This window comes from Schistocerca gregaria, chromosome 5 (genome assembly GCF_023897955.1).
Source record: "Schistocerca gregaria isolate iqSchGreg1 chromosome 5, iqSchGreg1.2, whole genome shotgun sequence".
NCBI classification, from domain to species: Eukaryota; Metazoa; Arthropoda; class Insecta; order Orthoptera; family Acrididae; genus Schistocerca; species Schistocerca gregaria.
This window is the reverse complement of record NC_064924.1, coordinates 395,012,788-395,031,672: the sequence shown is the minus strand read 5'-3', so window position 1 is coordinate 395,031,672 and position 18,885 is coordinate 395,012,788. Positions and strand designations below refer to the sequence as shown.

The following is an 18,885-nucleotide window of genomic DNA, read 5'->3' as shown; positions in this document are numbered from 1 at the left end:
CTATCATTTTTCTCCTACCTTCAGAGATGGATCTCTAGTTGTGAAAGCCAGATTTTTAGTAAATGTGAGGATCATGTTATATTTTCCATGCCACCTGACTGGCGGAAGTATATTACTTTACTTCTCATTACTCATAATACCTGTTAAAATATCGTTTAGTAAGAGCAAGTAATAATAGAAATTATTCTTTTAACAATGTTCTGTACAAGCAAAAAGCCACAGAAAATAGTGTGTAGTATGGCTAGCATATGAGGGAGATACAACTGTTCTTCCCAGGTAACATAGTCGTACATTTTTCACTTGCCTGTGAATAGTCCGAAGCTCAAGGGAGAGGCAGAGAAGTAGAGAAGGGGAAAGGACTATGTAGGTGCACTGGTAGGACAGAAGGCATGTTTAATACTGGAGTGGGAGTAGAGACGAAGAGAGGGAGGTGGAGGACAGGGCCTAGCGAAAGTTGAGGCCAGCGGGATTATGGGGATGAAGGATATGTTGTAAGGAGAATTCTCACATGTACAATTCAGAAAAGCTGGTGTCAGCGGGAAGAATCTATGTTGTTGAGGCAATGAAGCATTAGAGAGAAGCACATCATGTTGGGTGGCATGTTCAGCAACTAAGTGGTCCACCTGTCTGCTAGTCATTGTTTAGCAAGTGGACAGACAGTCTGTTAGTTGTTATGTCCATATAAACTGCAGCTCAGTGGTTGCAGTCAAGTTTGTAGATCAAATGGCTGAAACTATGACAGAACTGAAGTAGAAGGTAGTGGAAGGATGTATGGGGCATGTCTCGCATCAAGATCGGTTGCAGGTATATGAGCCATGAGGCAAGGAGCTGAAGATAGGGGTGGAGTGGGGATGGACAAGAATATTGCATAGATTGTTGGAATATCTGTGTGAGAGATGTTGCGAGGACAGTGAGTAGTATATTTATCATTTCAGGACACAATGTGAGATAGCTGTAACCCTGACGAAGACTGTTCCCATTGCTTTATTTGGAATATTACAAGTTTTTGTGGTTACTCTCCTAAAATTAGTTCACAATTTGTTTTGTAGATGGTGACTGAAATTCATAACTTTGGAAATTCTGTTGAATACAGGGTTCATAGAAGACATTTTAAAAGAATTGCATCAGTTCACTTTTGATAGCTGGCCAAATTATTCCATTAATTATTACATCTTTCAGTAGCTTGCTTCACTTCCTGTCAAAGTTCATAAATTCTAGTACTGGCTGTTTGCAGTTGATTGCCTCCAGTGGATGTGTACATGACGTCATTGGTTATTCTGAATTGATAATAATAAGCCTTCAGTTTTTTATATCTCAATGCTGTGAAGTTAGGAGAGAGAGGTAATTTAATCACCAGTCATTGGTACACTGTTAGAAAATATTCTTTTGTAATGATTACTGTTGTAGTCTGCAGTCATTCTTTCTCTTTCTTCAGGAATTGATTTTCATAACATTTGAAAGTTTTAGAGCATAACTATAGCTAACTTCCTCTCGTCCATCTTTGTTCAGCTTGTCTGCAAATTCATTTCTACAGATATTGTTTTTCATAAAATACGCTGGCTATTTTTATGAAAATTACTATTCCTGAGTTTGCTCATTATGTAGTTCTATACTCATCAGTGAATGCTTCTATCATACATTGCCTCATTACTACTTTATTGGATAATGACAATATCACTCAGATCACTCAGTTTTTATAATGAATGCCAGAGTCTAAAGTTTAATTACTATTTCCAACATACACTTCATTGTACTGATTCAGTATTTCCTAATTTTAACATAAGCAAACAACAGTAACAGAAGAAATTGTTGCACACTACTTAAGGGAATGATACATAATTAGTTCATCATGCAAAGTATTATAAAACCTGGCACGCCTGTAAAAGGAGCTATTAAAATATGGGCAAATTGATTAAGAATTTCTAAGTGAATGATACATCAATAATTACTGGAGGCTCAAATGACACTGATAAACACTTGAAACAGTTTCAAAGGAACAAGACAGATTCTCTGTAATGCATACTGAAACTGGCATGAACATAATAATTCATGCAGTACCTGTTAGACATGACACCCACGGCCAGACTAGAAAAATAAAGACTGAGTATTACTTCATGACAGAAAAAAACCAATATTACTACAAATGTGAATTTTGTTCCTCTAAACAGACAAGGATAGATGCACAACTGCAATAGGCTTGTCTCTTTCATACTTCTGATGAAAGTAAAAATGCCAACAACAGTACCAGTAATAAAATACACAAATGGACAAATAAGTGACTATCCTGAAATGAAAGGAACAAACTGATAACAATCGACTACTATGTGAGCAGAAACATGCATAATGGAAGAAACAGCAACATGCCTGGCAAGCTGAATTTTAAACCTAAAAATATAGTAACAAGGCAGTTATTAAAAGATAGATTGTAAAAAAGGTCACTAATAAAGCGCCACAACAAAGCAAGAGTACAGGTCTACAAATAACTATGGAAGGGTGAGAAAACAAGAACAAGAAAGAAAATGCAAATATAAAGAAACTGAGTTTAAAATAATAGTATGCTATGCTGCAAATGTGACACAAAACTACTAAGATGTGAATGGGCCTAATCTAAAAGTTTATCACCATAATGTACAATCCCTGCATAATAAGATTGATGAAACTAATATACTGCTAACACATGAGCTACATGATATCCCAGTAACATGCAATTCTGAACCCTGGCGTAAACCTAAATTAATTCGACATACAAAAATAACAAGCACCATGGTGTAGTAAATTACACAAAGGAAAATCTAGATTTTACTGCCATACCCAACTGAACTCGAAAGAATGCCAAAAAGAACTATGAGACAGCAGCTATAAAAATTACTAAGTAGAACTTGACAGTGTAATTATAGTACAGAAAGTTCTGGCAGAATGTAAATACTTTAGGAGTAAAGTGCTCCCCCCTCCTATGTACCTTCATTGTGCTGGTTCCATGGAATTGCAATTTGGCAGGTGGACTATGGTGCGGGATTGTGTTGGGTGGTGTCAGTGGAGGGAGAAAGAGGTGGGAAGCAGGAGAAGGGATTGGGGACATGTAGCTAGAGGCTCAGAGGAAGGCAGTTGATGTCACCTCCTGAACGTTGACCTTCACTTCTCCGATGGCTCGATTCATAATCCTGTTCATATTAGCCCGCTAACCACTAATACGACCTGGATTCTGACAGCTGTTACCCCTTGTAAAACAAAAAAAGTGCTCCTGCACAGCCCAGCCACCAGTGGACAGCATATCTGCAGTGATGAGAATTCCCTTGCTCAGTATGCTGAAGGTCTCAGGAAGGCATCACAGACAGGCACTATCCTGCATCACAACCTCAAATACCCCTAATCCTCCCATCTCCTCCAAGAATCATCTGCAAAGGAGAACTCCCCTCTTCAGGCAATACCATCCTGGGGTGGACCAACAGAATCATGTACTTCTCCAGATCTTTGATTTTCTATCATCATGTCTGGAACCGAGGAACATCCTACCCACAATTCTACCAACCCCTCCTAAAGTGGTACTTCATTGCCCTCCCAACCTGTTCATCATCCTGGTCCATCCCTATTCCATTCCCACACCCACCTACTTGCAACAGGGCCATATCCCTGTGGAAGACCTTCATGCATGTCCTTCTTAGTTCACTCATCCAGCATATCCCACTCTAGACCCATCAAAGGCTTATCCTATCCCATCAGAGGCAGGACCAACAGTGAAAGCAGCCACATCAGTTATCAGCTCTGCTGCAATTTCTGCACAGTACTTTATGAGAGCATGAGCACCAACCTGCTGTCCACCAGAATGAATGGTTATCCCCTGCTGTGGTCAAGAACAGAGGCGACTATGTGGCACAACATGACAACACGCTGCTGAGCACAACATGCTTCAGTTCAATGGCTGCTTTACAACCTGTGCCATGTGGATCCTTCCCTCCAGCGCCACCTCTTCTGAACTTTCCATTGTTTGATTTTGTCTATCGTTTTTCTTCAATCCCACAACTCTGTGATGATTTCCTTTGTTGCTTTTCTCTACAGCATTAATCTTCTCAGTGCTTTTTATTTGTCTTCTTTCCTGTTTTTTTTTTCACCACTTTTCAAACTGCACACACTTCTAGTTCCTTATATTCTTCACAATCCAGCCTGGAATTCTTTATAGTGTTGATATTCTTATGCATTTGGGAGTTATTGTTGCAACACATTCTTAGTTCCTCTAATCCTCCTGACTTTAATCTCTGCTAACCCACCATTTCCATCCTCTTACCTAATAGTTTCCCCTTCTCTCTAATGCCACTCCTCCGAATACACCCCTACATGTCATCCACATACCACACCACACAAACTCCAGAGTCCATGTTCAATCTGTTCATTTGCCACTCCTCCCAAATAGAATCTTTCACCCCAGTTCACCAGCCAAATTGTAATCCTGGCATTGTGTGTCTAACTGGCATAATGTGTGTGTACAGGTGTGTGTGTGTGTGTGTGTGTGTGTGTGTGTGTGTGTGTGCGCGCGCCCGCGCTCACAAAATCCATTTGAACTACAACACCACCACTCACGAAGAAGCAGAAGCACTGAGTCCTTTGATAGGCATACACAAAATAAACAAAACTTGCTAGCTTCTGAATTCATCCTTTTTTGAATTAAAATAACACGGTGAGTAGAAGGAGAAAGAGACAAGAGGCAGGGAGAGGGAAAGGCCATGGGTAGCTAGTAGTTTGGAGGCAGCCAGTTTGCTGGCTAGGAATGTGGGAGGGAGAGGTGGCAGGTACACATGCTAGGCACCTGATGCACAGTTGCTAGAGCCTTGTAGAGTGGAGCACACTGATGGTGACATGGGAGTGGGGTGATATGACAGAAGAATGGGAAACTGTTGGGTGGACAGTATGGAGACAGTAGGCTACTGGGCATTGAGGCCAGGATGGTTGGGGAAGCAAAGGGTGTGTTGCAAGGATAACTCCCATCTGCATAGTTTAGAGAAGCTTGTGGTGAAGGGAAGAATGTTGATGGTCAGGTAGTGAAGCAGCCATTGAGGTTGAGTATGTTATGCTCAGCTAAATGTTGTGTCCCTGGGTGGTCAACTTTGTTCTTGGCAACAGTTCGGTGGTGGCCATTCATCCTGATTGACAGGCGATGTGTAGTCATATCAACATTAAAAGCTGTCCAGTGTTTGCAGCAGATTTGGTATATGACTTGGCTGCTTTCGCAGATGGTCCAGCCTCTGGAGGGGTAGAATAATTCTGTGACACCTCTCCAGTGGACACTATCTTGGCAAAGCAATGTCCTGAGGGTGGAGATGCTTGCGTATCCCTGGGAAGCTGAGGGATATGCCAAAGGCAGAGCACCTACTGCCTCAGCTGATGGATCAGATTAAGAGTGTCACAAACAGAGCCTCAGGGATACTGGCCGACCTCTCTGAATAAATAGCCTTACACCGTGCAAGGTATTCATGGTGTGGACCGCATAGATCCCCAAATCTTGTGGGATCATTATGGACACGACTTAAGAAAATAAATTAAAACAAACTGAGGGGAAAACTGAGACCTCAGACACCCAAACATTGGCGTCAGGATTGATGGAAGGCATTCCCACTAATGAATCAGGGTATAGACCTGAGCCAGAGGTGGGTACTGTAACCGAGAAGTTGGACCAGATCAGGATTAAAGCCTTGACTGTGGTCCAGAGGAGTAAACTACTTTGCGAACAGAGAAAATGGGAAGGGAAAGAAAGGCTTCCTAAAGACAAGTGGAGGGAATTAAAGGGGCTTGAACCCTAATAAAAAACTGTCTCAGGTTGAAGGGGATACACAGACCCCCACAATGAAGAAGACAGGCAACAAGAGGATAAGGGAGGAATCTAAGACTCCTTCCTCGATGAATAAGCGAGCCCAGAAAAAGCTGAGGCATGAAATAGGGAAACACACCCATAGTACTGCAGTCTTGCAATTTAAGAAGGCAGTTATCCAGGAAGGCTATCCAATGGTAGCTGTCACCTCACAGACCACAAAGGTATCAATATGGGTACCAGAGATTCTTAAGGATGTCTCCCCTAAGACTCTGTTCGAGAAAATAGGGGCCCAGAATCCAAAAGTCTCAACAGAAGACTGGAGAGTGATTAACCAGAAGGTCGTACCAGAAGGATGAACCCTGGTGGTGGAGGTCAGAGAGAAGTCCCTGAAGGCAATGCAAGAGCAAGACCTGAAATTGTTTTTAGGGTTCTCGCAGGTCACTCTCAGGGTTATTAAAGACCTCAAAGGCAATGACGGCAGCCAGACAGAGACTAGAGGTGCTGTAGATTAATCTTCAGCACAGTAAAGGGCCTCTGCTGCCCTGAGCCACTTCTTGGGGAGGCAGGAAGTGGACGTGACCCTGATACAAGAACCCTACTTATACAAAGAGAGTGTAAACGGTTTCAGTGGCACTGGAGGTGAGTTGATTTATGCTAGAAATCTAAGGAACTCCAGAACATGGATCTAAGTAAGAAATGGAATTTCTTTGATGCAAATGATGAATTTCTGCTCCAGGGACCTAGTGACCATTAGAATGCAACAATGTGAGGAAGGTATCATGAGGGAAATTGTTTTGGCCTCAGCATACCTTTCTTATGAAGAGAGCTCTCCTCCTCCTCTTCCTCTTTTGGAGGTGAGGAGACTGGTACGAGCTTGCCATCGGCAAGGTGACCAACTGCTGATGGGATGTGACGCCAATGCCCACAACCTAGCATGGGGCAGCAAGGACACCAACATACCTTTTTGAATTACTTTTAGCTAACAACTTGGAGGTCCTGAATAGGGGCAATGAACCTACATTCAGGAGTAGCAGACAGGAAGAAGTAATTGACATAACCTTTGGTTCCATGATGATGGGCAGCTATGTCAAACAGTGGCATGTAGCATTAGAGCCACCCTCATCGGGCCACATGTATATTAAATTCAAGGTAGAAATGGGAATCAGACAGACCATGACCTATAGGATTCCCAGGAAAACAGACTGGGAGACATATAGGAGCGACCTTGAGTTAGGCTTATTGGAAATTAGAACCTCGATAAGGAATCCAGTAGAGTTTGAAGAAGTAGCAGAGGCTGTTACCTCTGCCATAGTGACCTCATATCAGGACAGCTGCACAATCACCAAGAGGTGCACAAATAGTCATGTGCCTTGGTGGAATAATAACTTGGAAAAGCAAAGAAAACAGGTACAAAGACTGTTTAACCTTACAAGACGCAAAGGAGGCGTCCTAGAAGGCATTCTGTGAGGAGGTGGACAGCATGTCTGCTCAAGCCAGTCTTCACGGAATCCTCACTGGAGTACCAACCAATCCAGGAGGTACATTGAGGAAGGAGGATGGGGAATATACAAAGACAGCACATGAGATGCTGGAATTGCTCCTCAAAACTCACTTTCCTCAATATGCTCTGCCGGACAACACAGACCAGAATGTGATCCTGGAGAGACAATGGTTCTCAGACACTCACTGAGAGGACTGGGATTCGGCCAAGGAGTGTGTGGCCTTCATTAAATTCAATGGATGGTGGGAACATTCCAACTGTTCAAGTCACCTGGCCCAGATGGAATCTTTCCAGCTCTCCTGCAACAGGCAGGAGAGAATCTCATAAGAGTCCTATGCAGGTTATTTAGGGTTAGGCTAGCAGTAGGAATAATTCCCAATGCTTGGAGCCAGGGAGAAACGATCACACCAAGGCCGAGGATATGAGAGCAATCAGTGTGTTCTCCTTCATTCTCAAAACATTGGAAAAACTGGTTAATGTATATGTTGGGGGAAGGAGGCTAATTAGGGCCCCTCTACATTCAAACCAACACACATATCAACCAGGTAAATCATGTGAGACAACTCTCCATCAACTTGTTGGGAGGGTGGGGAAAGTACTTCATTTCCAAGAAATAGTCCTCTGCATCTTCCTGGATACAGACGGGGCCTTCAGTAACATGACCTTCGATTCCAAGGTAAGAGCAGCAGAGGTGCATGACCTATGGGCCACTATATATAGGTGGACCAGGGCCATTCTTAGTGGAAGGAAGGTAGAGGCTACAATGATGAATGAAAAGATGCTAATTAATACCACTAGAGGTTGCCCACAAGGAGGAGTTCTGTCCCTTTAGTAGTGAACAAATTAATTGAGGAACTAAATTCCAGACAATGCTTCTGCCATGGACCATGTCATAGTAATACTTGGCAAATTTACTGACACAGTTAGAAATATGGCGGGAGGAGGATTGGACACTGTGCAAGACTGGTGCACTAAACAGGATCTAAGGGTTAATCCTAAGAAGAGTGTTGTGGTGCCATTTATGAAGAAGCATACCCAACACAAGTTGGAATCTAAAGCTCTTCGATGAAACTCTACCAGTGAAGAGGATAGTGAAATATCTAGGTGTAGCATTAGATGAGAAAGTAACATGGACCTGTCACATTAAGAGCCACCCCTTGTCATCTTTCATGAATTCCTTACCTCCAACTTGACGTCACCATCCCTCCCTGGGTCCATTCCTAAGGACAGTAAACTTTTAGCAAAAGAAAGGACAGCCATACACACGCTAAAAACATATTCTGATCTAATCACCCTTCCTCCAGACAAAGTCTCCACCACTGACATGAAGAGTCACAGTGGCTAGTGACAGAAGGCCCTTGCCAGCTGTATAAGTCCTCCATCTACAAGCTCTGCCATAGTGATTCCATCCCAGAACTATATCATAATCACCAGTAATTCTTGAGAACATTTCTCATGGAGAAGTTGTTTATGTTCACTTTCAAGTCCATCTCCATCCTCACCCTGATGTCACCCCACATCCCCCCCAAAATCGAGAAACCTAACAATCTTGGATGACCCATTATAGCTGGTTACTGTACTCCAGCTGAAAGAATTCCCACCCTTGATGACCAACATCTCCAAGGAACTAGTCCTTAGGAATGCAATACGAACTGTACTTTATCTTGTAAAGACTTAACAATGTCCAATATCCTTGCATATATTCTATACATGTAGGATTAGAAGGACTAAATAAATAAATAAATAGATTATTGTCTTTGAATAAAAGTGTCAGTTTTGTTTGTCTCATTGCATATTTCGTTCAGTTACTTCATGTACTATACTGAAGCTGTCCATTCTTTGTTTCATCAAGCTATGTTAATTTGCAGTGAAACATCATGTGAAAGTTATTTTCATCCTTAAGTTTTGCCCCCTGCGTGTTATTGTCAGCAGCCCTAGGAGAAATTTTCATTTTCTTGATCAAAGAAAACAAAGGAAGGACGTGAGTTAATGGGTTATACCTGAACTGCTTTCATTTTCTGACTATATTTTACTATTTGCCTCTAGTGCAGATATAATTTCAATAACTAAATGAAGAAGTTATATAGTCAGTGTGAAAGTAGGCCAGAAAATCAAATATAATAAGATTACAATACTATATAAACAACAAGTTTTAGAGACATCAATGGTGATTGTGCATTTATTGGTACAGAGAGAATGATAATATCTAGTGTGGTTACAATAGAACCTGAATGTGAAATAATCTGTGTAAAAGTAAATATCACAGGGGAGTCAAATATGGTAATAAAATGTTTCAATGAACCACCTGCCTCAGGAGCTGCAATGGCACAGTGCATCATAGGAAATTTGAAGCACATAGTGAGTAAGTTCCCCAGTCACGCCATTGTAGTAGAGGGAAATATTAATTTACCAGCTACAGAATGGGAGAATCATGTGATTAAGACTGATGACAGACACATACATTCTTTTGAATGTCTTACCTGAAAATTACTTCAAGCAAACAGAGAATTGATTCCTGATGGTAATGTCTTAGACATCCTATTGACTACCAGACCCAAGATTTTTTTAATCGGTTAATATAAATAAGGGCATCTTTAGTGATCAAAATCATCATTGACTCCATGTGTTACAATGAATGTTAAGAAAGATGGGAAAATATTTTTGATTAGCAAGAGCAGTAAGAAATAAACTGTGAAGTATTTGAGTAGTCATCTTGAAATAGGACAGATAGGAGGAGCAAAGTTGGACGAAAACCAGAAGTGTTGTACAATATTCCTTGGACCAATAAGTACCAAACAAAGTCACAAGGGATGGTACAACAGATATTTCAGAAAGTTACTATGAAAGCAAGGACAGCTCCATCACAGATTTAAGTGAAACAGAAGTCTAGCTACAAATAAAAGCTGAACTACGCCAAAATAAACATAAGGAGAGAAACGCAAGAAGCGTTCAATGAATCTGATAGTAAAATTTTGCCTACTGATCTGTTTAAAAAAATCCCAAGAAATTCTGGTCTTATGTAAAGTCAGTGGACCAAAAGCATCTGTTTATTAATTACTTGAATATAAAGTATTACTGTTTCACAATAATATTTATTAGTTTGTTAAGGACTCAGATCTAGGAACTGAAAGCCAGTTCATAATGAACTAATAAATGTTACTGTGGAACATTAATATGTTGTATTCAGGTTATCAATAATTTTATGTTACTCCACAAGACAATGGAATATTCCATAAATAGTATCTATTTAATGTGTTCAGTGACCATCAAGGCACCAAACTAGAATATGACAAAGAGAATTCAGTATTCAGGAACTGTTTCACTATGGCAGATCTCAACATAGGTCTTCTTTTCAAACACTGCATGGACACCAGAATGGCAGATATCAAGATACATGATCATCATAGAAGAGAAAATCAATTAAAATCACTTATTAGTGGAAAGGCATCTGAACCAGATGAGATATCTCTGAGATTTTACAGATTTTATGCCAAAGAACATGCTCCCCTTGTAGCAGTACATTATCATAGGTCACTGGAAGAACAAAGGATACCAACATCTGGAAAAAAGTACAGGTCACTTCTGTTTTCAAGAACAGTAATCAAACTCATAATCATAGGCCAGTATCACTGATGTCTGTGTGTTGTAAAATTATGGAATGTGTTCTATGTTCATGCATTACAACATTTCTGAAAAATGAAAATCTGCTGTATAAAAAGGAACGTGAATTGATTTCTTCACAGCATTAGAAACAGTTCCACACTGTTATTCAGTGATAATTATGCAAGCATATTGATATCAGACTAGATACTTTCTATGATACAGACATCAATATGTTATTCTTAATGGGACAAAACTGACTGAAGAAAAGGTATTTACCGGAGTACTTCAAGGGAGAGATGTAGGGCCATTACTGTTTACAATATATATAACAGATCTAGCTGATAACACTGGAAGTTTCATGACACTTTTTGCAGATGACGCTGTTTTCTACACAAAGATGGTAATGGCAGAAGACTATAGTGGAATTTTGAAAGCTCTGGAAAGTAACTGTGAGTGGTGCTGGGATTGTCAGCTGACCCTGAATGTATATAAATATAATTTAATACTCATATTAATGATATGAATATAATAGAGGGAACATTCCACGTGGAAAAAATATATCTAAAAACAAAGATGATGTGACTTACCAAACAAAAGTGCTGGCATGTCGATAGACACACAAACAAACACAAATATACACACAAAATTGAAGCTTTCGCAACCAATGGTTGCTTCTTCAGGAAAGAGGGAAGGAGAGGGAAAGACGAAAGGATGTGGGCTTTAAGAGAGAGGGTAAGGAGTCATTCCAATCCTGGGAGCGAAAAGACTTACCTTAAAGTAGATCCATCTGCACATACACAGACACAAGCAGACTAGACAGTAAACTACAGCATCATCTACAAAGAATCTAAGACGGCTGCTCAAATTGTCTTCTAAATTCCTTATATAGATTAGGAACAGCAGAGGGCCTATAACACTTTCTTGGTTTAGATTACAAACAGCAGAGGGTCTATAACAGTCCCTTGGGGAATGCCAGTAATTACTTCTGTTTTACTTGAAGACTTTCCATAAATTACTACAAACTGTGACTTTTCTGACAGGAAATCACAAACTCAATCACACAACTGAGGCAGTACTCGATACGCCTGCAATCTGATTAGAAACTACTTGACAGGAACTGTGTCAAAAGTCTTCTGGAAACTTATAAATGTGAATCAATAAGAGATCCCCTGTCACTGGCATTCATTAATTTGCATGAATAAAAAACCAGTTTTTCACAAGAATGATATTTTCTGAATCCGTGCGTACTAAGTGTCAATAGACTGTTTCCTTCAAGATGCACAAAAGAAATGGCTTACAAACCAATTGTTTGACTGACACTTGTGTAGTGCTCATCTCTGGGACCCTTACATAGTGAGATCAACAGAAGAGATAGAGAAACTAAAGAGTGGCATGTTTTGTAACAGGATTGTTTATTTGGTGTGAGATCATTACAGAGATGCTCTATTGGCAGTCTCTACAAAATACATGTTGTGCAGGGTTCCAGCTGAAATTCTAAGTGGATACATTTGAAGAAGAGTTGGACAAAATATTATTTCATCCCACATATATCTCACAAAATGATGATGATTAGAACATCCATGAAATTAGAGCAGACACAGAAGTTTATAGAGAGTCATTCCTCACACACATCATTTTCAAACAGAACAGAGAAGGGGAAAATAGTAGTAGCACCAGAGATACCCTCCACCACACACTGTAAGTTGGATTATGGAGTGTAGATGCAAAAGTATAAAACAGTAAAAACTAACAGTATAGTCATAAGACCAACTGATGAGTTTTTGTATTTAGGAAATTTGAAAGCAATGGCTGGATGGACACCACAAGCAGACAGTGAAAGACATATTTTTATTGTAAAAACAATTCAGCAACTGAGAGTTGCTCAGCTAGCAATGGAGAAACACTTAGTGGAAATTATTAGGAAGCACAACAAATGTATGAGAGAACAGAACAGAATGGAAGACATAATTACGACTGCAGTAAAAATGAAATGTATTTGGATAGTATATGTAGCCAGACATTGGATATCAGATGTTCCAACGAATCCAGCAGTCGATGATGATGATCTTTCTGGAATTTCTGCTGCCACATACCTTCCACTTTTCTTCCCCTTGAAAGTAGTTCACTCTGGCTTCATTTGTTTGGTACACATGACATGTTAAAGACTGTCTGGAACACCAACAGAAAATATTCACACCTTAACTGTTTCAAAGAGATGTGATTTCTTGGGGGGGGGGGGGGGGTATGGCGAATTTCTCAAATATGTTACTAGGAAGATTATATCTCATGACCATATCCTGCTGTTGTGTCCAAAAGAGTGCAGAACAACACTAGAAACATGATTTTGACTGGGTGAAGCTGCAAACAACACATTCAATCCAACTGTCCTTTTGTTAGTATTATGATTTTGACTATTTGATCCACTCATCTGTATCGTCATTGTCATTCATGGTGGATGTAAGTGGTGTGACCTCATTATTATACAGCTACACAAGACCAGTGTCATGGCCATCCGATACTTGAAAAACTGACTTTTTCGTTTTCAAATCTATTTGTTTTCACTCATTAGTCAAATAAATGGTAGCGCTTCTGTACAGAGCCACTACCTACTGCACCAATTACCTGACTTGGCATTTCTTTCTCTTCCTTTAATGTGTGATTAAATATGTGGAATTGAAGACTGCTTTCCACAAAATTGATGTGTTCAGTTTCAGTTTTGAAATTCTCATCATCGTGATCTCCATCAGCTATTTGCTTTATGAAAATTAAGATCTTTGTTAAGCACCAAGCAATGTAGTTGATATAACATATTTCTTGTTGAGCTAAATAAATATGACAGTAGTGTAGCATCTTCTTGTTATTCAACACTATACAGAATAAAAATAAAACTTTGTATAAAAAAAATACTGTTAAGAAAGAATAAACTTACATGAAGAATGTATTGTGACCACGTCATGTCTACAGTAATATTTTGGATTTAAAAATCGATTTCATACTCTTTTTGTCACACAAATATTACCCTATCTTTTTAGTCATGTATCTAAGCCTCAACTGTCAGAATCATTAACACCACAGCACAATAGGCTGATAATACAACAATAAGCATATTGTTCCTGGGAAGTTGCCACTCTGTGTGAGAGTGAGTACTTAGATCAATTAACAGTGAATTTATCAAGTATACAATTCTTTTTTTTTCAAATTATACTTGATAATTTTTGCTGTTAATTGGACACAATGATGAAAGTAAATAACAATCTGAATGTTTATGCTTTCTGAGTTTTTCTTACCTCTTTGTAGAAGTGTACTTCATTTCTGTAGAATTCTGCCAATCTAAAAGATTTTTTGTGGCAAATATTTGATGGTAGAGCTTTGACAACAACTGTTACAGTATGTGATTTTGAGCCATTACCTGACGTGCCTTCAATTCGTATTCGTCTAATGTCACTCATGTAGCACTCTCCCTGATCACCTAATGGAGACAATGTGTAGCTCCTAAGTGCTACATCTGACTGCCCACTCACATCTTTCAACACATCAGTAAGAATTTGTTCTTGTAACATGGGTGAAATTTTCAGTAACTCTGCTTCTGTTCCAATGACTTCAGACATTGTTTTGTGTTTAACTGCAGCACCTGTAATTAAGAGCATCTTCAGGTAACATCATGCCAGCAATACATTTAATATATTCTTTAGATCTTCTGCAAATATAGTGAGTGACTGAAAATTAACCATTTACTTTTTACTATTTTTACGTGTCTGAAAAAATGATAAGTGTTGTGATACAATTGAAGACTTAGTTTTCACTCATTAGTCAAATAAATGGTAGCTCTTCTGTACCTCAATATTTCAGCTCATTAACATTACATAATTATAAACTTAAGAGTGCATGTGATCATTGTTCATTTGTAGCTTTAATGATAGGAAACTGCATTACCCTGCCAAAGACATGCCATTTAATTTCAAAAGTTAGTGATACAATTTCAATTCTGTAATGATAAAAGCTCACTGAAAACACAGAGACATTTTGAAATTACTTACGCAACCTTTCCATCCTCCAACTTTACAGTTACATGGAATAACAGATATTTTCATCATAACTTGTCATTCTCCAAAAGGTTTATATTGTTTCTCATTATTTTCCAGTATATAACCTCATATACTTCTTCGAAATGCTACAGATCCCAGTAACAATGCTCTGATGAATAATTAAAATATGCAGAATATTTTTATATGTTTATGATTTTCTGAATTGTGCTATTTTCTATTTCAAATTTTTAATGTTTACTGTCAACCTAAAATTAATAGTGTCTGATTAAAAATACCTATTTTGAATATTTTCTTGCTCTACTTCCAAACATGACAATTTCTCTGGACACATGCTGGATTTAACAATATTTTGATGTAATTTCACCAGTAACAATTTCAACTTTCAATGATTTCAATAATATAAAACAATCTAAACTGGTCAGTTGACATCAATGATCCATGTAAAAGATTGAATTCAGCATCATTTGCCATTCGCTCAATTTCATTTGTTTGTGATTTGGAAACAACATTTAAAGCTGTATACCTAGGATATTTCCATTCACCTATGACATATGGCATCATATTTTGGGGTAACCAGTCATGAGCAAACAAAGCCTTTATTGCACAGAAAAGTCACCAGTATTATGACTAGAGTGCACCCCAGATGCTCTCACAGAAACTTATTCAAACAGCTCGGGGTCCTCACCATGCCATCTCAGAACATTTTTTCACCAATGTTCTTTGTGAACCATGATCATACAATTTACAAAACGAATTGTGAATACGTGATCATGATACAAGAAGTAAACATGATCTTCATAAAGATATAAAAAGTCTCAGCATGGTACAGAAAGGAGTACATTATTCAAGCATTAAAGTGTACAATAAACTTCCATTTTATGTTAAATCAGCCATTGGGGATATGACTAAATTCACAAAACAGCTGAAACTTTGTCTTTTGAAAAGTTCTTTCTATTCTTTACAGGAAGTTTTTGATAGTGTGTAACAATTTGGACAATGTGTTTAATTTTGAGTATTCCTACAATATAGTAACTGTTCTCGAAAGAACAGATACCATTGATTACCGTGCAGCTTCTCTAGAATAAATAATAATCATTTATTCCTATAAGAACTGACTATGTAGCACTGGTATGTCAGCTGATGACAGAATGCTTTTTATATGTATCAGAATGTAAGACTTATCATTTGTTTGTGTAATCATTATTACTACTATAATCTGGGTTGTTCTTTTAACACTTGAACCTCATGTATCTGTTTATATATGATCTAGTTTGTAAGCCTTAAGACCATTTAAATTGATTATTCTGTTATAATGTGACACATTCTACATCCTAGTGACACACTTGCATCAAGGATCAATGGAACACAAAAGTAAATAAATAAATAAAAATAAATAGATGTCAGCTACTTAGTCAGAATGTAAACATAAAGTCATGTTGAACTTTTAATTATTAGTGTAGTCCAACTAGAAAAATATTCTGAATGGATATCTATCAATTCTATGGAACATAATAAGAGTTATTTGTCTTCCTTGGGGCATGAAAGGTCATCAAAGTCATTGACTACGTTACATAAAGAAATTACAATTTTCAACTACTATCAATGAAAAACAGGCATAAACAAACAATCTCTAATTACACATCCATTTCCTCCCTCCATTCATTTCATTATTTGCGTAAGGTAGTGCACAATTTAATGATCATCCACATTTCTGGGAAAAACTTGATAAATGTGTTTCAGGTTTGCTTCCATGCTGAGTTCTCTACACAAATGTCACTGTGAAAGACGTGGAGTGCAATGTGAATTATTTAACAAATAGTGTAGCAGAGCAGAACACCGGTATATGGCTTACAATATAGAAAACAGAGTGGTGATCAACTGAGGGGAAATCCAGTGCACACAGTTTCTAAAACAGTACCGATATGAACATCACAGGATGATGAAATAATGTATATTTTGAATTCATGTGACTTCAGGTAGTTGGAAGGTTTATTTGGGACATTCAAATTCACGATCTAATGCAGAGATGGTTGAACCTAGCTTCACTACCAACACTACATTTACTGTAAGTTAACACTATTTTCGATTTAGCAACTATAACCTCAAAAAGTCTTGACAACCTAGTAATTTTTGCCACAGGCTTTTCTGTTAACTCAATAGAGATCTCATTTTGTGTATTAATTGCTTTGCTTCTTAAAGGGACGTAGCTCAACAAAGTAAAAGATAATCAGGAGGGTTAGTTTAAAGTTATTTCTTTCCTGTTCTGTAAAAAACTGCACCAGCCACAATGCATCTCTGCTTTGAATGCTGTTTTCAGATGTGGGATGAGTTAGTTGATGTTCATAAGTAGCTGGAAATCAAATTAACTACTGTCAAACGATTGGCAGCAGCTGCTACTAAAGGTATATCAAAAACTGTCCTTTCCTGTGAATCCTGTCTCCTCTACATGAAGTACTGGATCTGTCACAGCTTATCCATTTGATTGCAAAGTGGCATGTCAGTGGTAGGTAAAGCCATCCTGTACTCATGTAGATATGGATTAATCAACAGATCTGAGGTGCTGTCTTCCACTTAAACTGAGCCAGTGAAACTCAATTTACCCATTGGGAAACCAGCTTTGCCCTGTGTAAAGAGGAGGCAAATGCTAAGGGTACAGATATATTAATCATTGGCACTTCAAACATATGGCAAATAATGGTATCCCTTAGGGAGACGGCAATAAGGAACAGGAAGGAACACCAGGTGCACTTAATGTGTATGCTTTGGGGTCTCATTCAACATGCTGAAGAGGCTTTTCCATTGAGGGAACAGAGTGAAACGAACTGCAAATTGTTGCACATGACAGAACAAACAGTACCTGTTCTCTGGGCTTTCAGGTCATTCTTGGATCATTCCAGCGACTGGCAGAGAAGGTTGAGAAGACCAGCCTTGCACACAGAGTTCCAACTAACCTCATAATTTGCAGTCTTGCCACAGAACTGATCATGGCCCCCTGACTCTGAGATAAGTAGCAGGATGGAATTAGAGCCTTCGCATGTTCTATGACAAGCTAGGCTGTGGCTTCCTGGACTTGTGCTACAGTGTTGAGAGCTGTAGGACCCCCATAAATGGATCAAGTGTGCACTACACATCTGAGGCTGATACCCAGATAGCTGAATGTGTGCCGGGTGACTCTTCCTCCAGTCCAGATAATGACTGTAGGAGACCCAGAATAAAGATCCAAAGGAACACACACACACACACACACACACACACACACACACACACACACACACACATGCACACACACACACAAGCAAGAGTATTAAAATCCTAGTAATTACCTGTCAAAGCATTCACAACAAAACATCAGCATTCGAAGTGCTCCTGAAAACAGCGAAACTCACATAATACTTGACAGAGAAACCTAGGTAAAACCTGAAGTTGATAGTAAGATTTTTGGGGAAAACATAACTGTATATCAAAAGGACAGACTAATGCGAAATGGAGATGATGTATTTATCGCAATACACAAAAAACGCAAGTCCTCCAAGACAGAAATTGAAATTACATGTGAGATTGTTTGGTCACAGCTCAGTATCAGTGATGGGCATAAAATTCTAATAGGATACTTCTATCAGCCACCAAACTTGCCTCCTGATGTAACTGAAAACTTTAGAGGAAACCTAACTTCACTTATACATAAGTTCCTCAATCGTATTGTAATAATCTGTGGAGACTTTATCATCCAAAAAGTAATTTGGAAAATTAAAGTTCTGTTAGTGGCAGGCATAAGAAGATGGTGTGAAACATTATTAAACACCTTCTCTGAAAACTACTTAGAACAGAAAGTTCAGAACCCCACTCATGATGGAAATGTATTAGATGTATTGGTAACACATAGATGTAATCTCTTTAAGGATTCTACATTGTATCGGTGGTACCAATGACCA

General features: G+C 38.8%; 1 protein-coding gene across 4 annotated transcripts in view; it reads right to left on the bottom strand.

The window, feature by feature from the left end:
* Positions 1–18,885, bottom strand: part of LOC126272167 (uncharacterized) — a 167,167-nt gene that overhangs the window by 140,461 nt on the left and 7,821 nt on the right. For 3 of the 4 annotated variants that reach the window (XM_049974807.1, XM_049974808.1, XM_049974803.1), the window contains exon 2: positions 14,195–14,538. In XM_049974807.1, the coding sequence (XP_049830764.1) occupies positions 14,195–14,515 (321 nt within the window). In that variant the 5' untranslated portion in view covers positions 14,516–14,538. Of the gene's footprint in view, positions 1–14,194; positions 14,539–14,944; positions 15,013–18,885 lie in introns of those variants that run through there. The other variant, XM_049974804.1, reaches the window with a different exon arrangement.